This window comes from Myxine glutinosa, chromosome 14 (assembly GCF_964187855.1).
Source record: "Myxine glutinosa chromosome 14, kmMyxGlut1.1, whole genome shotgun sequence".
In the NCBI taxonomy this organism is placed as follows: domain Eukaryota; kingdom Metazoa; phylum Chordata; class Myxini; order Myxiniformes; family Myxinidae; genus Myxine; species Myxine glutinosa.
In genome coordinates this window covers 71,718,083-71,743,496 of record NC_136274.1, presented here as the reverse complement: position 1 = coordinate 71,743,496, position 25,414 = coordinate 71,718,083, and the positions used below count along the sequence as shown (strand labels likewise).

General features: G+C 43.9%; 1 protein-coding gene and 1 long non-coding RNA gene across 3 annotated transcripts in view; one reads left to right on the top strand and one right to left on the bottom strand.

Moving 5' to 3' along the window:
• Window positions 1–25,414, top strand: part of SEZ6 (seizure related 6 homolog) — a 288,840-nt gene that overhangs the window by 109,226 nt on the left and 154,200 nt on the right. Inside the window, exons 2-3 of the mRNA XM_078768042.1 lie at window positions 17,919–18,899; window positions 24,885–25,018. Of these exons, the coding sequence (XP_078624168.1) occupies window positions 17,919–18,899; window positions 24,885–25,018 (1,115 nt within the window). The remainder of the gene's footprint in view (window positions 1–17,918; window positions 18,900–24,884; window positions 25,019–25,414) is intronic.
• The window catches only part of LOC137439904 (uncharacterized), a 198,026-nt gene that overhangs the window by 87,867 nt on the left and 84,745 nt on the right, over window positions 1–25,414 (bottom strand). For both annotated transcript variants that reach the window (XR_010987018.2, XR_010987019.2), the window contains exons 2-3: window positions 3,518–3,625; window positions 69–140 (exon numbers count right to left, since the gene is read on the bottom strand). This is a non-coding gene — a long non-coding RNA (uncharacterized LOC137439904). The remainder of the gene's footprint in view (window positions 1–68; window positions 141–3,517; window positions 3,626–25,414) is intronic.

The window sequence follows — 25,414 nt, the reverse complement described above, 5'->3', positions numbered from 1 at the left end:
AACATAACCAATTACTGTATTTACTGCTCACGTCAATATTACGCTTCTGCTGGCCTCTGTTAGGTTACCTTCATGAAATATGGAGGACTCCAACGTTGGGCCATCCGGTACACCAAAAGTCTGTTTACTTTCCTGGGTCCCTTGAGACAACCAACAACAATAACACAAGAAAGAGCAATCGGACATTGCAAACCCTTGCCAGGATGTATTTTCAGTGGTTTTTAAGGATTTTGTGTTAAAACAAATATGGCGGCGGAACCACATGACTGATGACGTCATCATTAATTATTTTTTTTCTCCACCAGTTTATGCCGACATGGCGCGCAAGAAATTTCATCTTGATAGGATGAAGTTTTGTACTTGTCGAATTATGACGTCATAATGGAGGCACCTATGACATCATCATTGACATATTTTATTCCCCAATGGAGAGTTCTTTACAATGAGCCATGTCACAATTTTTTATATTCAGCGTTTTCGGAGATATAGAGGTGCAAAGTTTTTTCGGTTTTTCCAAGATGGCGACCGAACCACGTGACCTATGACGTCATAATTATCATCAAAAAATTATACAGGTGGAGTTGCACCTCTGGTAAAAATTTCCTGTCAATCGGACCAACGGTTGCAGAGAAAATCATATTTATTCTGTGCGGACAAACAAACAAACAAACAAACAGACAAACGGATTCAAATGCTCAGGCGAGGGTAACAATGTCGTTGCCTCTGAATTGCGGGCACTTCAAACACACATTACAGGCTACACGGGGTGGTTTGCCATTGCCCAACGACGTGCACCATCAATACCGCTATAAAAGTTCCCACTCGCGACTTTACAGAACCGGTACAGTTTTAAACATACAAAGTGTACAGTGTCTCGAGCCATACAATAGATCTGTTGATTCTTTATCTATTTACTTTTCAACCCTGGGACTGCGAGTCCAAAAAAAACTGCAGCTGTGACTTCCATTTGCACTATCAGCAATCATTAAAAAAAATAAAAATATTTTTAATACTTATTTTAAAATATTTTTTAAAATAAATAAATAAATATATTTAAATATCAGCTATCATTTTTAAAAGGTAGCACTTCAACAAGGAGAACGCTAATAATAAATACGACATGACACACAGAACAGTTCCCTCGGGGCACAAACACGCACACACCTCGGCCAACCAGCCCTGGATAGGTGCCCTCCCCAATGTGGTTGAGCACTCACACGAGCAAAGAGTGCGTGCTGTTAAACAACGCAAACCGAAAGCAAAAACAAAAAGTCTACCTTTCCAACCACTTTGTCTCGCTGCACTAGTGGGTGCTCCATCATGCGGCCTTAGTACAAGTATTTTGTGATTTTTGACATTTCAAGTGCTACACATTTTAAATCCTCAATGAAACAATCAATCCAACTTCACAAACCGAACCTGAACCCCCAAATTCAGACATCCTATGTCCCGAATATGTTTTAGTATCTATTGAAATATTTATAAGCTTTCACGTTCTCGAGCCAAGGGAAACCAGGCAGCTTTGAGCTCGGACAGCAAATGCCACACATCTTCGTCCCAAATTACATGAAAACGTCATCAGGATGAAAACGACATCAGGCACATGGTGTGGCAGCCATAATGGATTGAAGGAAAATATTAAATAATTGGATATCAGAAACCACTTACCCTATCAATGTGAAACTTTACAAATGTCATCTAACACCATTGCTGTATATAGTTTGTTAATGATGATGTCATAGGTCATGTGGTTTGGCAGACATCTTGGATAGAAAAACGAACCTTATCCGCTCAACACGAAACTTCACAAACATGATCCCCTACCCATACATATGCAGAGTGTACATTTTTGACGTCAAATGTCACGTTGTGTGGCAGCCATATTATCTTGAAAGCCAATATTTTAAAAAAAGCTGGGTCACCCTCTACTTTAGTTAATTTTTACACGTTATAACTCTCCTCTCGTGTTATTCCAGTATTTCCTTTTACTGTCATCGAATACGCCTGATTCAAACGTTGGTCCCCATTTCTGGCATGAGTCCAACCTTTTGACTGGACAAACCCGCGTCCCTGGGATGTTTATCATCCCTCAGAATGCTTTCATTTCTCCCGCGTTAGATCACCGAGCTCTTACAACCTCTGAGCTGACCTTGTCTTAAGCCATGTCTGAGTACGAATGGACAGACAGCCCGCACGCACACTCAACTGTCTTCCCAATGCTAATTGTTCCTTCACTACAAGTTCAACAATTCTTTTTTTTCATTCTGATTAGTTTTCGATGCAAAGTCTTGGTGGATAAAATACATTTTTCTCTAAACCTTGAAAATTGCATGGACATCTTTAGAGGTGTTTGCAATCACACTGAATCAGAATTATACATTGAAAGCATTATAACTCTCAATTTCCCCTTTCCTTTCATGAAATAAACAATTTTCATTCGATAACCAGTAAATAGCACAGCACCTTGTCCAAGGTGTAACTCAATGCACATTTATGAATCACTTTAATCCCTTTATCTTGGCAAGAACACTTTAATCCCTTAATCTTGGCTTCTTGCCGCCATCGGTTAGACTTGCTCATCCAATCCTATTAGAAGAGTCCCAGACGCCTTTTCCTAGTTTTGGAAGCCAGTTCCAGTAGATATCCCAGATCCCTTCTGTCAATCTATTTGTGGAAGCCAGTTCCAGTAGAAATCCCAGATCCCTTCTGTCAACCCAGGTTCCCTGAACCTTTTGCCAATAAAATGATTTAACTCTATATTCCAGATCACATCACCCATGTAGTCAGAACATGGCGAAGAGAGCAAGTTTTGGCAGGTGCTAAGCATATAAAGAACATGGAAGGGCACCTATAATGGTCCCCTTACCCTGTTCCTTGGTGGCCACCAGCTCGCATCTCCTCCACTGTCTCGTCCTTCTCGGTCCTCCGTCCACCAGGATATTGCGACCCTGCCCAACCTACCCTTTAAGCTAGCCCTTTTTGATTCCTCCTCTCTGCGGAGGCATTCTTTGGTCCATAAGGTAAATACTTGCCAATCTACCTTACTTTTAGTTCCTATAGCCTTGGCCCTTTTTCCAACTCCTTACGTAAGTTTTCAATGCATTTTCTACTGAACTATTCTTCGACTGGGAATTCCTCGCGCTGTCCTTTTGTCCATTTATTTCATACGTTCACATCCCTTATCACTCCTGGTCCATGTATTTTCCACATGTACCCTGTACAGAATCCAACCACCGTCTCCACAGAGTTATCCGCTTTGCCCCCATTAATTCCCTCCTTGTCCTTTATTTCCCTTGCTGTGATTATCGATAGACAGTCCTCAAAAAATCATTTTTCCGTTCTTCTATTGTCTATCACACGCACCCGTAACACTGACATGGACACCCATTAATAAATAATTATTTTGTATTTTATCTTTATGATTGCCTTTTGTTCGGATTCACGCTGAGTCTTTGGGCAAGACCGGAGCAGGCCACCCAGCGATGGCAAAACACCTACCAGAAGAGAAAAATCTAACCTTAGTTATTGGGCCGGCCAGGTGGTTGCCGTCAGCTCGGTGGTGACCTCGCTCAGCCCTCCAACCGGTGAGACCTGCCGACTATGGCAATCTGTGGGAGTTGTTGTCCTGTATCAAAAATAACAGACAACTTTCACTTTGTTGACAAAGGACCATTTATTAATTATGTACATACGGAGAGAAATGTTTGATACCAGGCAAACAGATCTCTGAATCCCACTCAAGACTGGCATTCAAAATACAGTATACCCAAGTTGATTTCGACAAAGGAAGGAAAAAGTAGGAATCCAAGCATAAGATAAGTACAAAAGCTGATGTAACGGACCCTCGGCTTCACATTTTTGGCCAAGGTCAAACCACAAATCTTGGATAGATTCAGCTAGATCACATGATGCATTTACCCAGCAAGCTCTTGGCCATGGCTGTCTCTGATTGGTCCAGAGATGACAATTATCCATTTTGATATATATACAGTCACATGAAAAAGTAAGTACACCCCATCTAAAGATTTGACTTTTTCAACATATTTCAACATACAGTTATTTGATCTTCATTTCAACAATATTGATAGATAAAGGTGATATAATATAACAAATATCATGAAACATTTACATTTTGTAGTCCATTGTATAATTTAAATAAACATAAATGCAAATTTCGCATGTGGAAAAAGTAAGTACACCCTTGGTTCTAATAGGTGGTATTGCCCCCTTTGGCAGAAACAACCTCAATTAGGCATTTCTTATAACTGTCTACGAGTCTCTGACATCGACTGGGAGAAATTTTTGCCCACTCCTCCATGCAGAATTATTTCAGCTGTGCGATGTTTGAGGGGTTTTTTGAATGCCCAGCTCGTTTAAAATCCCCCCACAACATCTCGATGGGATTTAGATCCGGGCTTTGACTTGGCCATTCCAGAATCCTCCATTTCTTTCTTTTCAACCATTCCTTGGTGGATTTACTGGTATGTTTAGGGTCATTGTCATGTTGCAAGGTCCACCTTCGGTTGAGCTTCAACTTTCCGACAGATGGCCTCACATTATCCTCAAGCACCCTCTGGTACAATGAAGAATTCATAGTGGATTCTATGATGGTGAGCTGTGTTGTAAAATAATCAGATCTACAACAGGTCTCAGAAGGTGAGTTTAATCTGAATCGAACACCAGCAATATCTGAAAGAGAATTAGCAATGATAGGATCAATATATGTCAAGCATATAAGCAATAAGAGTATCATAGTCAAGCACGCAAGCAAGCTACATGAAAAGTGGTTCCCTTACCATTCTAAGCATACATGTGGATAAAGCATGATAAATGTCTCAGGACTGTGCTTCGTGACTCGGGGCTAAGTTCTTATAATAGCCACGTAGTGGAGAGAAGTGGTAATGGCACCTGGGTCGCAACTTGGATACATTTTCATCACATTTCTCCCCGGGTTTAAAACTTCGCTAGCAAGCCGGTGAGCATCAAGCGTATAACTACAGTTAGCAGCTGAGTACATAAGAGTGAAATCACGACCAGCCAAAACGATCAGGGCGGCGAATCTCTCGTCCCGTGCGCGTGCGGTACACGTCGGGGCCCTCGGTAACAGCATCTTGATCGACTCCATCAGGAGTGCTCTCAGTCGTCGGTTACGAGGGTGGTGCAATTATCTCTGGTGGCTCGGGCGAGGAAAGGGGTAGACGTGAGGGCGAATTCCCTAACACCGGGTTCCCCGAGCAGAGCTCGGTCCCAACGGGATCCCCACAGGACGTGAGCTGACGGACCGACACAGTGGACTCGCGTCCATCGGGCAGTTGGACTCGAGCTTGATCAGGATTAGTTTGAAGGATCTAAACCTTGTCAACAAGTGGGTCGTATTTGCTCGCGCACACCGCCCGTTTGAGAAAGGCCGGACCGGGCTGAGCGAGCCACCCAGGCAGAGGGCGGACAGATCCCGTGCGACGCTGGTAACAAAATAAACGATCGTGTGGAATTTCATTTGTAGCCGTGCATAGGAGCAAGTGGATTGAATGAAGGGCCCCATGCACCATACCAGTCCATTGGTCTGGTCGCAGGCCATGAGACTTGAGGCCCAAAGAGATGGCCCTCCATATAGTGCCATTAAAGTGCTCCACGCAACCATTAGCGTGGGGGCTGTATGGTGTGGTGTAGCTAGACGCAATATTATGCTGCAACAGAAAGGCCCGCACATCCTGTGACAAGAACACCGCTCCGCGGTCGCTATGCACATACCCCGGATTCCCAAACATCGAAAACAGGTATTGCAGACATCGGATAACCGTAGTCGCGGACATATCGCTGCTTGGGAAGGCAAAAGGGAATCTCGAGTATTCGTCCACAATGGTGAGGAGGTAACGAGATGCCCCGGAGGCAGGTAGCGGCCCTTTGAAGTCCATCGCCAATTGGTCCCAGGGCTTATTAGCCTGAATCAGCGTCCCCATGTCGGGTTTATAGAAGCGGGGTTTGAGTTCGGCGCAAACAGGACAAGAGCGACATAAATGACGAACGTCCTCGACAGAGTAGGGCAAATTGCGGCTTCGCACAAAATGAACCAGACGAGTCACCCCAGGGTGACACAAGGTATCATGGAGAATGCGTAAATCATGGGAGGAGTTTAAACTCGCACAAACACCTGGTCTGGATAAAGCGTCTGCTGCGTGATTCTCCCGCCCAGGGCGATACTTGATACCAAACCTATAATCGGCAAGCTCAATGCGCCAGCGAGTGATTTTCTCATTTTTAATGCGCTGGGCATGTCTTGTGTCATACATGAAAGCTACACTTTGCTGATCGGTAATGACATCGAAGCGTTTACCCAGCAAATAGGGTCTCCAATGACGTGTCGCCTCAACTATCGCATACGCTTCCTTCTCCACAGAAGAATGACGTTTCTCAGCGGAGGATAACGTCCTTGAGAAGAACGCCACAGGCTTCCCCCCTTGAGAGAGAGTAGCAGCAATGGCGTGATCCGACGCATCACTCTTGAGGACAAAGGGAACGTTATCGTCAATAGAAGACACAGCAGCGCCCGCTATGTCCGACTTCAGAGCCTGGAAGGCGACCTTGGCAGCGGGAGGGAGAGGGAACGTGTTACAATCAATGAGGGGATGAAGCTTCTCGGAGTAACTTTCGACCCACTTTGAATAATGTGCAAACAGCCCGAGGTCACGCTTCAAAGAAGCACGATCATGCGGCGGCGCCATGTCGAGCAAAGGGCAGAGACGTTCCTTGTCAGGTGTTATGGTTCCCTGGGTCACAGTGTACCCCAGGAGAACAATCGTCCTAGAGGAGTAGCGACATTTGTCCTCATTAAACGTCGGACTATACTTTCGCACCACCTGGAGGAAGCGTTTCAAATTGGTCTCATGGTGAGCCTGGTCGTAGCCGCAGACCGTTAGGTTATCCAAATACACAAAAACGTCTGTTAATTGTTCTTTTGCAACGATGTCGTCCATAGCTCTCTGGAAGCACGCGACCCCATTCGTTATTCCGAAAGGAAGGTGCGTAAACTGATAGAACCTCTGTCCGGATTCAAAAGCTGTATAAATTTTGTCGTCTGCCGCTATAGGGATTTGATGATATGCACTCCGGAGATCGAGAGTGCTGTACACGCCATATTGGGCGACCTGTCTTACCAGAGAATCCAATCCTGGTAGCGGGTAGGCATCCAGAAGCGTAAATCTGTTAATGGTTTGCAAATAATCAATTACCATGTGCTTGCGATGATTTTTGGATTGCACGACCAAAACTTGCGCACGCCAAGGAGAACGGCTGGGCTCGATAATGCCATCGCGGAGGAGTTTGCTCGTCTCCTCAGAAATGAATTGAGTATCAGCCCGGGAGTAGCGCCGGGATTTGATCGCAATTGGGGCACAATCCGAAGTCAGGTTCGGAAACAAAGTCATCAGTTCAATAGACATTCCTGCCAGGGTGCATACCGAGAGCGTGTCATCTCCCCCAAAGGTCATTTCTAAGCGACCGTGGCGCTCGAGAAAATTGTGCCCCTAATAGAACTTCGGCACATAAGGTGGGCAGTACCATTAGGCGAACATCAGGGTACATTTTACCATTAGTAACTAACTTAACACGACATACGCCCCTTGTCCGCATCCATAAAGCTTGCGATGCCATGTAGATTCTGCGCAATCCTCCGAGGATAGGCCACCCGTGACGGCTGACGAGACCCATATCGACGTAGCTCTCGGTCGATCCCGTGTCGACCAAAGCTCCAGCTGTGGTCCCTTCGATCAGGAATGGAACGACGGCTCTGGTCAGCCCCTGAGGTCCGGGCTGCACCGGAATGGCCTGGGGCGATGCGCGTGCCATGCGCGTCTGGTTGATGCCAGCCAATGTTGGTCGGGAGCACGCGCACCCCAATCGGCATACTTTGGCAAAGTGACCGTTCCGGCCACAAGAATGACAAGAAACTTCATGCGCCGGGCAAGCAGCACGGAGATGATTTCTATTTCCACAGAAGAAGCACTTAGCGTTGCTCCCGGCCAAGGTAGTCGCGGCGAGGCTCGTACCTTCGGCTCCGAGTGCCTCAGCCGCCTCGGGCTGTGTGTCGGGAGCAGCGAACTCCGTAGCAGCTTCGGTCTCCGAGCGCCGCTCTTCAGTGAGCCCCGCTGTAATGTAAGGCCGTCCATACACCTCAGATTGTGCCTGAGCTTCGAAAAGCACAATAGCTTGATCGAGGGCCTGTTTCAGCGTCAGGTTCGGTTCTTCCAGCAGACGTTGCCAGATGCTCGTAGAGTAAAGTCCAGAAATGAAAGCGTCTCACATTAAATCATCAGACATTTGCTCGTGGGTTCGGGTCTCATGAGCACATTCTTTGCCAAGATGCCGCAATTCTTGGGCAAAATGAGTGAGGGACTCCAAAGCGTCCTGCTTACTGGAGGCGAGCTGGTACCGCGTGTGAATAACATTCCGCAGCTTGATATAGATGGCGCGCAGTTCAGTCACGGCATCGTCGAATGTCGCACAATGAGATATGTAGTCGTGGACGACGTGGGTCACATGGGAGTTCAGCACTGCGCGCTTCACATCGTCGGTGATGTTGGGATGCCCTTGCAGGTAGCTGGTCAGCAGACTGAGCCAGTGCTTGAGCTGGCTTGGTGCTTCCGCAGTTTGTGGGTCCGCTCCAAACATGGGCAGCTGTAAAAGCTTGTGGGTCATGTTGATCTTGGATGTTGGCAATAGCTCGATTCAGATTAAGTGTTGTAAAATAATCAGATCTACAACAGGTTTCAGAAGGTGAGTTTAATCTGAATCGAACACCAGCAATATCTGAAAGAGAATTAGCAATCATAGGATCAATATATGTCAAGCATATAAGCAATAAGAGTATCATAGTCGAGCATGCAAGCAAGCTACATGAAAAGTGGTTCCTTACCATTCTAAGCATACACGTGGATAAAGCATGATAAATGTCTCAGGACTGCGCTTCGCGACTCGGGGCTAAGTTCTTATAATAGCCACGTAGTGGAGAGAAGCGGTAATGGTGCCTGGGTCACAACTTTGATACATTTTCATCACAAGCTGCCCAGGCCCTGATGCAACAAAGCTGCCCCAAACCATAATATTTCCACCACCATGCTTTACAGTTGGTATCAGGTTCTTGTGGTCAAATGCTGTCTTTGGTTTTCGCCAAACATGTCTTCTGGTACTGTGGCCAAATAGCTCTACCTTTGACTCATCTGTCCAGAGCACATTGTTCCAGAAGTGCTGGTCTTTGCCTAGGTGTTCATTGGAAAACCTTAGTCTTGCCCTGATGTTTTTTCTGGACAGCAAAGGTTTCCTCCTGGCACACCTCCCATGTAGATCAAATTTGTGCAGCCTCTTTCTAATGGTAGACTCGTGCACTTTGACATCAACAGTGGCAAGAGCTGCCTGCAGGTCCCGTGATGACGTTTTTGACTGATGACGTGATGACTCCTACCTGAGCTGGTGCACCTGATTCTAATTTTAGATATTTGAAGTAGTGATATATTTAGGGGTGTACTTACTTTTTCCACATGCGAAATTTGCATTTATGTTTATTTAAATTATAAAATGGAGTACAAAATGCAAATGTTTCATGATATTTGTAATATTATATCACCTTTATCTGTCAATATTGTTGAAATGAAGATCAAATAGCTGTATGTTGAAATATGTTGAAAAAGTCAAAACTTTACATGGGGTGTACTTACTTTTTCACGTGACTGTACACATATATATATATATAATGTCTCAATATTTCAAAAAGTTGTGGATGACTTACCTCAAAACTTGGTGGACGAGTTGGGTTAGTGACAATAGCAAGTGATTATATTTCGGTTTAGGTCCGGATATGGATCCGACCTATGAGTTGATGCAAAACTTAAACTGTTTTACCTGGCAGAGGTTTGTGCCCTACCGAGTGCCATTCTAACTTAGCTCTTGTTTTCATTGAGCTTAGTATGATTTGTGTCATGAGTAGTGGCGGGTATTTTAAAAATCAACATTACAAAATCAGAACAGGACCTACGCTTGCTTTAAGCAATGAGCTAAGTGCGAGTACTGAAACAGCCTATCGTGCTGTATTTCTAAAAAGGTCTTATAAAATCAAAACAGCCATTTTTATGTGAACGCAGCGAGGGAATATTACAATGGTTTTTTTTAACGTTTATTTGCTAGCAGTGATTGCAAACACAGCAAGTGCTAATGCGAACTCGCAATTAGTGATTTACGGACATTCTTGTCATCACTGGGTTACTTTGACATAGTATTGCGGAAGTCTATGTGCGGATTATACATGGTAACAATCAAATTCCATATAATATATATTTAATAACAAATTTGGTGGTGAGTATGCATTATATTTGGGGCGTATTATATTTGGCAAACTAGAACAGAACTCTTCGACATCGACGTCAACCGATATGCCTCCGCGCACGTTATTACATCATTGTACATATTGTACCAAGTTTAATATAAATCCCTTCTGTTGTTCTCAAGACTTCCGGTTCCTCGGGCGAGTGAGGCGTGCTTCGAGCTCTCCACGGCATCGAAGTTTGAGTGTTTTCCCATTCTTGTCTTTGTCAAATTTCCACTGGTTATTTTGCTGTGTACGTGTTATTGTGTGTTTCTAGTTGGTGTTGGTTTGTGGTTCGTGCAAACTTGTGTGTAGTTAATCGTTTTCTGGGTCGCACCTCGTGCGCGGCCTGGTAATGTGGGGCTTCCCTCCCCCCTTCGGTGTTTTGTCGGTTTGGGTTATTTCCTTCGCTGTATTGCTTGTTGCTTTTATTTTGTTTTCTCCCCCTCACCTCACCTCCTGAGACAAAGAATTCTATATTGATTCTTTCTCTCCTCCCGGACACGTTGCTTGTTCGCTCTCCTCCTCGTCTCGGCTTGTGCCCCGCCCCCGCCCCCTGTATCTCGTTTTCTGACGCCTCTGCTCCTTCTTTCTCAAATCCACGTTCTCGTTTGGAGACTTTTCCCGGATTGGTTTTACATGGTTTTCATGGTTCTGTTTGGATATTGTTGGAATATGTTTAAACCGCAGCCGTGATGCTGACGATGAAGTGGGACAAATCGTTGTCGACCCAGATGGAATTAAAGGAAGATGGAAAAGATATATGGAAATGCTGTTGAATACAGAGAATGAATGGGATGGCAACATAGAGAGTAACCCAGTTTTAGGACCGGCAGAGAAGATAACTGAGAAGGAAGTTGAGGAAGCGATAAAAGCAATGAAGGGTAGAAAAGCGGGAGGGCCGACGGGAGTTGTGGGAGATATGTTGAAGGCAGCAGGAAGTTGGGGTGTGAAGAGAATGACAGAGATCTGTAATCTGGTGGTGAAAGAAGGCCGCATTCCAGTGGATTGGGAACTGAGTACCCTCGTCCCTCTATACAAGGGGAAAGGTGACCCTCTGGAGTGTGGCTCGTACCGAGCGATAAAGTTATTGGAGCATGGAATGAAGGTATTGGAAAGGGTGTTGGAGAGGAGGATAAGGAAGAAAGTGAAGATCGACGAAATGCAGTTTGGATTTATGCCAGGAAGAGGAACGACAGATGCGCTTTTCATTGTGAGGCAGTTGCAGGAGAAGTACATGGATAAGAGGAAGAAGTTGTTTTTTGGGTTTGTTGATCTGGAGAAAGCATTCGATCGGGTTCCACGCAAAGTATTGACATGGGCATTGAGGAAGTTAGGAGTGGAGGAATGGTTGATCAGAGTAGTGATGGCAATGTACAAAAGAGCGCGCACAGCTGTAAGGACGAAGGACGGGAACAGTAGTGAGTTTGAGGTGAAGGTGGGCGTGCATCAGGGGTCGGTACTAAGTCCACTACTATTTGTAGCTGTGATGGAGGTGCTGGCTCAGAACGTAAAGGAGGGTTTACCGTGGGAGTTGTTGTATGCAGATGATCTGGTGTTGATTGCGGAAAGTATGGATGGACTGAAGGAAAAGATGAACAAGTGGAAGGAATGTATGGAGACAAAAGGTCTGAAGGTGAATATCGGAAAGACAAAGGTGATGGCAAGTGGTAAAGCATGTGGTGAGGTGGAAAGAACTGGGAAGTGGCCGTGTGCTGTGTGTAGGAAGGGTGTCGGAGTGAACTCCATTTAATGTACAATGTGTGCTGAGTGGGTTCATCAAAAATGTAGTGGTCTGAGAGGGTCATTTACCAGTGTGGCAGCTACATTCAAATGTAAGGTGTGCACAGAGGGAGCTGCAGATGGAGGAAATGTTGAGTTGGATCTTGGAGACGGCGTGAAGCTGGAAGGTGTGAAAACATTTTGCTACCTCGGAGACATGCTGAATGGAGAAGGTGGATCAGACTCGGCAACGGTTGCTCGAGTGAGATGTGCATGGAAGAAGTTTCGGGAACTGAGTGGCGTGCTGATGAGGAGGAGAGTGTCGCTGAAGCTGAAGGGAAAGGTGTATGCTGCATGTGTGAGAAGTGTTATGATTTATGGGAGCGAGACATGGGTAATGAACGTAGAGCAGCAACGAAGGCTGGAAAGGGTGGAAATGCGAATGGTTCGATGGATGTGCGGAGTATCGTTGAGAGAGAGGAAGACAAATGATGAATTGCGAAAGATGATGGGAATATTGCCTGTGATTGATGCTGTGAAGAGGAACAGGTTGAGATGGTTTGGTCATGTATTGAGGAAGGATGAAAGTGACTGGTTGAGAAGAGTGATGGAAGTTAATGTAGAAGGAAGTAGAGGACGGGGAAGACCGAGAAAGACTTGGCTAAAGATGGTGGAAGAAGAAATGCGGGCAAGGGGGTTAACAAGGAGAGATGCAGAAAATAGGGCAAAATGGAGAAGATTGTCATGGGGACCGCAAGGCTAACCCCCGCTCTAGCAGGGAAAATGGCCTTAAAATGCATGTTGTTGTTGTTGTTGTTCTCAAGTATCACATTTTTACCTGATGTGACCTTTGACGTCGACATATAATCAGTTCATCTTTGCATCATAATACTTTATATACTTATACCAATTTTGGTTAAAATTCCTCCACTGGTTCACAAGTTAGTGCAGTAACAGAATTCTTACCTAATGGGACCTCTGACATTTGACCCCATCATCTAATCACTTCATCTTTGCATCATCATACATACTTGTATCAAATTTTACTTTGATTCCTTCAGCCGTTCTTACACTACTCACAATAAGTTAGGGATATTGGCAGGTTCTTCGGTGTGGTTGATTTTGTGTGTTAATTATGTTGAAAAAAGTTGTTGGTCCTAATTCTATGGTTATTAATGAGTGTGAAAAAACACAGCATTCTTGATTTCAATACCCTAACCCTAACCCCTATAAAAAAAATAAACTCACTCCCACAATATCCCTAACTTATTGTGAGTAGTGTACGTTATCAGTGGTAATGAAAACGTATTACAGACTCTGACCTTTGACCTCTTGATGCCGAGATTTAAACAGTTCATCTTTGCATCATAAAACATAGTTATACCAAGTTTGGTCAAAATCCGATCACTGGTTCACAAGTTTATCGGTAATATAATTTTTACCTAATGGGACATCTGTCCTTTGACCTATTGACCCCATAATCTAATCAGTTCATCTTTGCATCATTATACATACTTGTACCAAGTTTGACTTTGATTCCTTCAGCTGTTATCTGGGTAACAAAAACCTAACTCGGACGGATGCACGCATGCACAGACGGACAACCCGAAAACATAATGCCTTCAGCCACTTCATCAGCGGAGGCATAATTATTGTATACTCAACTATCGCAGACTCTACTATCTTGTCGTTCTGCACCACCTTATGAGTATTGGTAACGGCTGACTGATGCGCAATCGTTTCGCCATGCAATGTCGTCTTTTAGGTATTAGTAATACTCAACATCACCCCTCTCTCTCTGTATGGGTATTTCATTTATTTATTTTTTCTGAAATATTAGTCTGTGTACATTTTATTCGAGACACCTTGTATATTTCATTACTTGCGAAAATCGATGATTTTTCAAGTATATTGGTTGGTCTTATGCGTTATTCTGTGTCTGTTTGTCTGTCTGTCTGTCAGTCACCAACAGGTCAAAATTTGCAACTGATCTTCACGAAACCACCAAATGGTAGAGTTTGTCATAAGCAAGAATCCTATTATTTTTGGGGTCAAAAGGTCAATAGGTCAAAGGTCACCAATTTTGTCAAATTTCTGAAATCCTCAATTTTCATCCAATTGACTTGAAATTTGAAAAGGATTTGCATATCCGGTCACTGAATTCAACCACCAATTATATTTTATTTCAACATAGGCCAAAAGGTCAACATAGGCCAAATTTCTAAAATCCTTAGTTTTCACCCGATTAACTTGAAATTTGAAGAGGATTTGCATATCTGGACACTGAATTCAACCACCAAGTACTTTTGAGGTCATCATAGGCCAACAACTTATTTTACGGAATTCGCAAATATCGTGCTATGCTCGACATATTTCTTGTTTATTTGTTTCTTTGCATGTTTATTTATATTTACTTGCAGTACCTTACTGTATTTTACACCTACCCCCCTATCCTTTAATCAAATCCACCAAGTTATTCACCTTTTAGTGGACTACTTAAATCCCATTCTTACAAAAAATTTCATCCAGCTTAACACAAGTATCACTTTGTCATTAAAATTATGCATTAGCAATGGATCGACGACATTCTTGCCCAAAAAGATTTTCACAGACTGCGAACACCAACACCCCTGTTTCAATAGAGGGGGTTTACCGGTAAAGACTCGCACTCTGATAGACATTTTGATTCTAGTCTATTGAGGGTTTTCAGAGTTATCCCATAATGCCGTGCACGCCACTATATTGGTTATATTCTGCACTTCCCTACAACTAAGCACGTTTATCTCGTTATTCTAACTTACTGCAATGGAAGGTTATATATGCTAACTAGCAAAGGTACCTTGCGTTGCCCGGGTTCCAAATATGTAGAAAGTAAATGACTTGACTTACAGCAAGTTGTTATGTATTTCATGTTGTATGTAATTATATGTACATAACATAAGAACTTGCTATAAGTTGTCATTTAAGTTAAAAAAGAGTGAGTGAGTTGGTGATTTAGGTCCAAGTTCAATCCATTTAGGGACTATATCTCAGAACGGGCCACATTTGGTGGCTTCACAAATTTTTGCCACTGCTGGGATTGGAACGCGGATCGTCTGCGTGGCAAGCAAGCACATGATCCACTGGGCCACCAGCGCTGCCTCGGTAAAATATTAACAGACATGTGTTTTAGTCAGCAAGAGCTCTGGGGTAGACAACATTTCTTGTTCTGCCGTTTGGTGCTCTGATGAAAAGATGTGTGCTTGCCCCAACACGTGAGCATGCAACGTAGAGTTGACCATGAGAGAAACATGGACTTGTCAGTTCAACTCCAGCAACCTTGAGAGACTGTCCCTGAGACTTGTTGACGGTCATAGCAAATGATAGTCTCACTGGAAACTGAAGGCGCTTGAACTGAAATGGCATATCTGTTGGGATGATGGGAATCCGTGGAATAAAAACATCCTCTCCCTTGGCACAACCAGTCATAATGGTGGCTTCGATCACATGGGGCATAAGAGTTTTGACAGCGAGTCTTGTACCGTTAGAGTTTTGGTGCCTCCAAATTTCGTAGCAACATAATGGGGGCTCCCACTTTCAGTTGCAGATTGTGAGGTGGAACGCCAGAGCTGAAGAGAGTTTAGAAACTCTGTTGGATAGTTGACAGCATCGTCAAGATCAACTACAGTGTCAACTGACTTGTACCATGTGGATTGATCTGGTGGCTGTTGAATGATGGTGGCATTAATATCCTGCACAATGTCATTTTTGGGAGCAAGGATGGCACGTTCACAAAGCCACTCATGGTTTTTATAATCCTGTGAGAGGCTCGGATAAACCTTTAATAGCATTTCTTCAGATGTGTTGATGATTGTTCCACAATTTGGGGGTATTGTGACATCTCCAGTCTCAGTGTCTACTGGTAGCCGACCATTGCCCAGTTGAAGCAAAACCTTTGGAGACTGGCCTGCTGAGACATCTCTATTAAGTGCAACTCTCATGTTGGTAGAAAGATGGAGTTTCTTTGAGGCATGCTCTCAACTCATCAGCAGGTGTACCCTTTGGAATGACTGGTAGAGTTTGCCTGAAATCTCCAGAGAGCAAGAGTGTGACTCCACCCATGATTTTAGTGTTACCTCTGAGATCCTATAAGGTGCGATCGAGAGCCTCAAATGCAAGTCTGTGAGACATTGTGCACTCATCCCATACTATCAGCTTGGCCTGCTTTAGAACCTGTGCCTGTCCAGATCCTTTGCCAATATTGCACACAGGACTCTCATTGTGGGCCAGGTTGAGTGGCAGCTTAAAGGCAGAATGAGCAGTCCTGCCACCTGTGAGCAAAGTATCCTAGGATGAAATAGCTTTGATTTGGAGGCAGTGCAGAAATGTCAGATTTGGTCCCCGGGGGGTGTGGGTGGGAGTGGTCGGGTTTTTTGGTTCATCAGTGATTCTGTGGTGCATGGGGACCCTCGTGCCAAATTTGGTGAAGATCCGTTGAGAAATGGCGACGCTGTTTCAGAATAAACAAACAAACACACAAACAGACAACCTTTCACGCTTATAATATAGATTAGTTGGCCTTGTTAGCTGTTAGGTCTTGTTTACCTTTTCTCGCCTGCGGTTTGTTTGGCTTGCCAACACATATGGCGCCCACGCACTGCATCATGGGTACTGAAACCCCTCTAAAGTTGAACACTTTGGTAAAACAAGAACTTCAAAACTTGATTTTATCGGAAAACGCAATCTTTCGGAGCTCGGTGTTATTTGGGGGTCAGAGGGCGAGGTCAGAAGCGTGATAAGTTTGTGTTTGTATACTTTGTCGAGGCCATCCCACAGTGCATGCAGGATGGTCCACAGGTAATGCACTTACCTTTGAGAGATTCACGACCTGACTTTAAACTGTTAGATTCGTGCTTGGAATGCAGAGTTCTTCATCACCAGTGCAGCGTCCCTCGGTTGGACGTTAAACTGGGCGTACTCTTGCCAGCGTTCGTTTGTGGACATTAAGGATCCCACAGCCAACGAAGAATCGGCGAGTTATCACCGGCACCATGAACAAATCCCAAATTGGCTCCAATCAAATGTCAGGCCTGGCCAGCTGTCTCATGGAAAGACTCGAGCCAACTTCATGCTCGGTTCACCCAATAAGGTGGGATTATTTAGGCACCTTTAAAGGAGTAAGAAGAGTTTTGTATAATTAATAAAAGAACATTTTCCATCTTTGTATGAAACATACATTAAAATATTCTGTAAATACTACCTACCGTAACTGAATTTCCTAGTACTGCATTATATATTTTCTGGAAACAGACTTTTAGGACAGTGTTCTTCTTATTTTCACACTCCACAAACTTCGACTGATGAAGCTCAACTGTTTTTTGTTTGTTTGTTTGTATTTTGCTTCCATGGCTTTCCTTCTTTGTGGCATCCATTTTTGTTTGCCTTTGCAATTTTGTACACCATTTATCAACTTGCCCTGACCTTGTTCTTTCGCCTCAAGTGGTGCCAGATTGCTTTGATCTCTTGTGAAATAGCTCTGCCAGATTCTCAATTTGTTTTCTGATGGCTATGATCTTTGCTGTATCTATGACAAGTGGAGTCTGCACGAATTATGGCTCAAACACCAAGGCTAGGAAGCCATCTTGTTTTTGAGGCTTTGTCTGCCAGTTACAGCAAGTTCCTTTTTTAACTCGTTCGTTCGTGTTTGCAGGTGTTGCACTGCAGTGTAAACACAAGATGAGACTATTCAGCCCAGCATGACAATTTCTAAAACGTAAATATGGTTGTTGTAAATGGAGTAGCTGTTGAGGATAACGTGAGACTCAGATTTCTGTTTGTACTCCTTGTGATCCCTTCTCTATAGTACCTGGAAATAATACTGCCGCCTCTTCCACAAGAGATGCTGTGACCTTCCTGCCACGAACCGGCCCCTTGGGAGATCTTCCTGAAGGCCGAGATGCACCCCTGCTCACTGTCGCTCCCGTTACGGCGAGTCCCGCTTGGCGCGAAGTAGCTGGCGGCAGAAAAAGAGCCAGCTCTCTCGCTGAGCTCCTCCATCGCTCGTTGCTGCACAAAGATTTCTTGGGTGAAGGTGTGGGGTTGGCTGAGCAAGGCCTGAAAAATGAAGGTGAGGTATTCTCTGGTGAGACTAGAATGGGACACGATAAACCTTATGACGACGATATCATGACTACAGCTGTGGCGACATCGATCTTGACCACAATGGCGACAACGCAGACTTCTAAAGGCCGGGCTTTCATGGCTGGCCATAAAACATTGACTTCACCACAACCACCTGTCGCCACCACTGTTGCCTTCTCACCTGGAGTTGTGGCATTCAGAGGGAGAAAACAGGAAGAGCAAATGATTACTGGCACGATGGAGGTGCCCAACAACTCTGCTCACACCATGGCTCCAAATACCGCATCGGCCTCTTCTACCAGGCCTTTTCTGGATCTTTTGGATTCCTCCCAACTGGGTCGACAACCATTAAAGCCTACAGCCACATTATTGAAATCTGCACCGTCTGAGATGCCAAACCATCCAGTTTCTGAGTTTGGAGCAGTATCAGATGTATCCAAGGAGGTTGTTGGCGTAGTTGGGCCTGAGCAGCAGCCAAGTCCGGTATATGGAGACAAAGGTGGAGCTGCTGAACACTTTGAGCCAGATAGCAGATCCTTGCCTGACACGACGGGGATCGGAAGTCCCAATGACGAGGTTTTCACCAGAGTGGGCAGTGTCGGTGTTGATGGCACCATGACTACATCAACAACAGAGACTGACGAAGAGACGACGACAACAACCATTGTCACAACAACCATTATCACAACCGTTCAGACACCAGGTAGGCAACGATAGCTCAGGGTGTAAAAATACAACAATAGTTTCCTCCAGGTTTTGATGGAATGTTGTTAAGGGTCTTTGGCAATAGGAACTTGCATCCACTCTTTTTAGTGTTCTTGGTTTTTCATACTTTGGATAAAATTATTTATTACATAAAATATGACCATCTGCTAATAGTCCAAATTTACCATAACTAGACCAACCGGTAAACCGGCGCATCTTGACCACTAATTTTGCGCAGCATCTTGTTCTTTTCACTAAAACAAAACTGGCTTTGTGTTTCAGTCGCAGAACTGAAAAGACACATTTTGATTAGAAAAATCAAACAATTGTTCTCATTATCACTTGAAAAATGTCATCGCTCATTGTTCGACACAAAAAAAGAAAAAAAAGAGTCCAGTGGGTTTGTTGCAAGAGAGAGCGATGTGCACGACAACAACAATGCACCAACTATTTGATCCAAATGCAACCAGTTCTGCCTTGGGGTGGGATGTTGCGATTATGAATTGGGATGTTGCGATTATGAATGGGGATGCAGCGATTAATTATTAATTGGGATGGTGCAATTATTAATTGGGATGGTGCGATTATTAATTGGGATGGTGCGATTATTAATTCGGATGGTGCGATTTTTGATTGGGATGCTGCGATTATTAATTGGGATATTGCGATTATTAATTGAATGTTGCGATTATTAATTGGGATGTTGCGATTATTAATTGGGATTTGCGATTATTAATTGGGATTGGCGATTATTAATTGGGATTTGCGATTATTAATTGGGATGTTGCGATTATTAATTGGGATTGTGCGATTATTAATTGGGATGGTGCGATTATTAATCAGGATAGTGCGATTTTTGATTGGGATACTGCGATTATTAATTGGGATACTGCGATTATTAATTGGGATGTGCGATTATTAATTGGGATGTTGCGATTATTAATTGGGATGGCGTGATGATAAATCGGGATGGCACGATTATAAATCGGGATGGCGCGATTATAAATCGGGATGGCGCGATTATAAATCGGGATGGCGCGATTATAAATCGGGATGGCGCGATTATAAATCGGGATGGCGCGATTATAAATCGGGATGGCGCGATTATAAATCGGGATGGCGCGATTATAAATCGGGATGGCGCGATTATAAATCGGGATGGCGCGATTATAAATCGGGATGGCGCGATTATAAATCGGGATGGCGCGATTATAAATCGGGATGGCGCGATTATAAATCGGGATGGCGCGATTATAAATCGGGATGGCGCGATTATAAATCGGGATGGCGCGATTATAAATCGGGATGGCGCGATTATAAATCGGGATGGCGCGATTATAAATCGGGATGGCGCGATTATAAATCGGGATGGCGCGATTATGAATCGGGATGGCGCGATTATGAATTGGGATGGCGCGATTATGAATCGGGATGGCGCGATTATAAATCGGGATGGCGCGATTATAAATCGGGATGGCGCGATTATAAATCGGGATGGCGCGATTATAAATCGGGATGTCGCGATTATAAATCGGGATGGCGCGATTATAAATCGGGATGGCGCGATTATAAATCGGGATGGCGCGATTATAAATCGGGATGGCGCGATTATAAATCGGGATGGCGCGATTATAAATCGGGATGGCGCGATTATAAATCGGGATGGCGCGATCATAAATCGGGATGGCGCGATCATAAATCGGGATGGCGCGATCATAAATCGGGATGGCGTGATCATAAATCGGGATGGCGCGATCATAAATCGGGATGGCGCGATTATGAATTGGGATGGCGCGATTATGAATCGGGATGGCGCGATTATAAATCGGGATGGCGCGATTATAAATCGGGATGGCGCGATTATAAATCGGGATGGCGCGATTATAAATCGGGATGTCGCGATTATAAATCGGGATGGCGCGATTATAAATCGGGATGGCGCGATTATAAATCGGGATGGCGCGATTATAAATCGGGATGGCGCGATTATAAATCGGGATGGCGCGATTATAAATCGGGATTGGCGCGATTATAAATCGGGATGGCGCGATCATAAATCGGGATGGCGCGATCATAAATCGGGATGGCGCGATCATAAATCGGGATGGCGTGATCATAAATCGGGATGGCGCGATCATAAATCGGGATGGCGCGATCATAAATCGGGATGGCGCGATTATAAATCGGGATGGCGCGATTATAAATCGGGATGGCGCGATTATAAATCGGGATGGCGCGATTATAAATCGGGATGGCGCGATTATAAATCGGGATGGCGCGATTATAAATCGGGATGGCGCGATTATAAATCGGGATGGCGCGATTATCAATCGGGATGGCGCGATTATCAATCGGGATGGCATGATTATCAATCGGGATGGCGCGATTATCAATCGGGATGGCGCGATTATCAATCGGGATGGCGCGATTATCAATCGGGATGGCGCGATTATCAATCGGGATGGCGCGATTATCAATCGGGATGGCGCGATTATCAATCGGGATGGCGCGATTATCAATCGGGATGGCGCGATTATCAATCGGGATGGCGCGATTATCAATGGGGATGGCGCGATTATCAATCGGGATGGCGCGATTATCAATCGGGATGGCGCGATTATCAATCGGGATGGCGCGATTATCAATCGGGATGGCGCAATTATCAATCGGGATGGCGCGATTATCAATCGGGATGGCGCGATTATCAATCGGGATGGCGCGATTATCAATCGGGATGGCGCGATTATCAATCGGGATGGCGCGATTATCAATCGGGATGGCGCGATTATCAATCGGGATGGCGCGATTATAAATCTGGATGGCGCGATTATAAATCTGGATGGCGCGATTATAAATCGGGATGGTGCGATTATAAATCGGGATGGCGCGATTATAAATCGGGATGGCGCGATTATAAATCGGGATGGCGCGATTATAAATCGGGATGGCGCGATTATAAATCGGGATGGCGCGATTATAAATCGGGATGGCGCGATTATAAATCGGGATGGCGCGATTATAAATCGGGATGGCGCGATTATAAATCGGGATGGCGCGATTATAAATCGGGATGGCGCGATTATAAATCGGGATGGCGCGATTATAAATCGGGATGGCGCGATTATAAATCGGGATGGCGCGATTATAAATCGGGATGGCGCGATGATAAATCGGGATGGCGCGATTAGAAATTGGGATGGAGTGATTATTAGTTGGGATTGCGTGTTTATTAATTGGGATGGTGTGGTTATTAATTGGGATGGTGCGATTATAAATCGGGATGGCGCGATTATAAATCGGGATGGCGCGATTATAAATCGGGATGGCGCGATTATAAATCGGGATGGCGCGATGATAAATCGGGATGGCGCGATTAGAAATCGGGATGGAATGTTTATTAATTGGGATGGTGTGGTTATTAATTGGGATGGTGCGATTATAAATCGGGATGGTGCGATTATAAATCGGGATGGCTCGATTTTTTTATCGGGATGGCGCGATTATTAATCGGGATAGCGCGATTATAAATCGGGTTGGCACGATTATAAATTGGGGGATGGTGCGATTATTAATTGGGATGGTGTGATTATTAATTGGGATTGCGTGTTTATTAATTGGGATGGTGTGGTTATTAATTGGGATGATGCGATTATTAATTGGGATGGTGCGATTTATTAATCGGATGTGACCTATGCATTTAACAGACAAAAATCTCTCAAGATCCTACCCGAGCGCTACACCGTAGTCTGTTTGAACGATTCTCATCGGTTATATTTTATGCAATGTCAACACTAAACATATTGCGCGACGATTGGCGTTCCTCTAACTTTGAATTTCTTATTTTTATTTTTTCAGAAAATTCTCGATTATTCTGCTGGTTCATCGGTAAATGTAATTTGTGTTGTTGCAATCATCGGCCTGAAGTAATGGGCAGAATCTTTTTCTAAAGTTGGTTTCGAGAGTTCAAGTATTTCATTCGAGTAATGCCGCATGAACTCGGTGGTTCTTTTGATTCATCTGCATTGAGAATTCAAATTGATCTTTGCAGATAACCAGACACGGCTCATTGCTGGGTGGTGTTTTGCCTTGAAAGTTGCAAGTAACCACTTCAATACCGTGTTGGGCCAGCATCGGTGTCCATATAGTTTATAGAGCGTTTTTCCACCAGGGTACTATTGAGTTTTCTGATCGTTTCTGGTGCTTTTGGTGCTATTTATCATCTAGATTCTAGACCATCTGCCAACTTGCATTGCTGTCGGAGTTGTAGAGACATAAATTGCTCTACGTTGGAACTGGACATCCCAGGAGTTGTCGATTGGAGATCGAGTTAATTGTTTCAGGAATTTGAAAGGTTTGAACGTCATCATTTGGAGAAAAATCCTCTATACTCAAAAGTATAGTTTGATGTGCATTAACATTTTCAACATGTAAAAATGAACAAAAGTATCATCCATGATCTCAGTTTGTTTATCAAGTGAAGTTGAGCTATCCCTTGCTGTGATGCAACTTCCGCCATAACTGTTGAACTACTTTTGCCCATGGAAGTACCAGTCTTTGAGAATTCTGTTTGACCACTCTGTCTCTGAAGTTCTGTTTCAAATGAATCTGGTCAGAAAAGTCATTCACCTATCCTGAATCCATGACCTACCACCTAGGCATTGGATACAGCAATGTTATCTGCATGTGCAGACTTCCTGTCTGTTGTAGGTGCTGTAACTTGTGCAGATTGACAGACAACAGCATAGAGGACAGCGAGGCAGACGATGATGAACCACGCATGTTAAAATTGTTGTTGAGGTGTCGTTGTGGATGTAAACCTACCACAAGTTGTGGATGTTGCGGATGTTCATTTATCAGATGAAAACAGCAATATTTGTACAAACATGGAATCTGTCCTCAAAAAACCAAGAGTTTCCCTTCGTTTTCTCATTGTGTAGCAGTGGTAAAGGAGGAGAGGGGGAATTTGGGGGAGGGGTAGGGGACAAAAACAGTATAGAAGGATGTTTATAGGAAATTTGGGTAGAGGTGTGTGTGCATGCGTGCATCTGTGCGTGTGTCATACCAGTAGTGAGAGAGAGATAAAGGATGGAGTGGAGTGGAGTGGAGTGGAGTGAGGACATGGATGTATAAAACATACTGGCAAAGAATGTGGGAGGTAGTGAATAAAGGGGTCTAAAGATTCCACCATTTTATCATACCTAATATCTCGATGCCTCTCTCCTGATAATTTATTGATCACTTCCAACATCCATTCTCTGGCCCAAGTGTCGTGCTTGCGCTTTACTTGAAGAATGACCATAAACTTGCTGATTCTCGTCTTTGCCAACACATTATGGTGTTGAAATTTACTCAACGATTATTGAAATGAAATTTGGGTTTACCGTTGATATTCAAAGCGGGGTTTAATTTTTAATTTATTTTATATATTTAATTATATTCAAAGTTTATATTTATTATGTATCACTTGTAGGATAAGGACATTCGGAGACATCATGGAGCATTTTTCCATGAATTACAAAGGACATTGAAGTGACATGATGTGTGGCATTTTGAACCTGCCATCCCAGTATCATGGACTACGTGCTCATACGGGTACAGCCATCGAACCAACCCTTGTGCCAGTATACCTTTAGCATTATGCAAGCATGGGTACACGTCAGTCATTTTGCACCTGACATGATTCACTTTCAAGTGGTCATGTGTGGTCAACAACGCGGGATCCAATGTCCATGTTATAATTCGTTTTACAATGCATTGTTGTACCTTTATAATGTGAAATCCCAATTATTTTGTGATATTTATTAATGGTCTTTTTTGACCCATCTGATTGCATGATAGGTTAGCAATCTTATCCTTTGTGGACAATATTTTTTATTTATTTAATGTTTTTGTTTTTTAAGGTTTTTTTTGTAAGTCTGCATTTAAAAAAATGTAATTTATTATGACTAATGCCTGTTGTCCTATGCCCCCTTCCTGTGCTCAGTTCCTTGCAATCTCAGTTTTTCTGGACCAGACGGTTATCTTGATTCTCCGGAGGTTCCAGGGTTTCCCTACTTCAGCAACCTTGACTGCACCTACACAGTGTCCGTGTACCCTGGTTACGGCGTCGAGTTGCAGGTGAGCATACTGGGTTTATGATACCTGGGTGTAGTACTCACACTAGCCTGCACTTGTTTAACTCTGTCTCACTTGGCTCGACTTAGTTCCCAAGATAAAATGGGTAAATTGATTTTTCCTACATTTGGAAAATCATCATCTGTCACTGTTTAAATGGTTTCCCGAAACTCCATGTGATCATTTGAATAGGTGATACTAACCAGAAGTAAACTGTCATATAAATACAATACGGTATAATAGAAGGTGTTGGAAAAACCATGGATGGCAACCCATAATTTACCAGAAAGCATCTGAAAATGCAAAGCCCATCTGCGTCCGTTTTTATTCTGATGTCTTCTTCTTCGGTATTATCTAAATAACAAAAACAGTTTAAAAATTAGAACGACACTCAGTAGA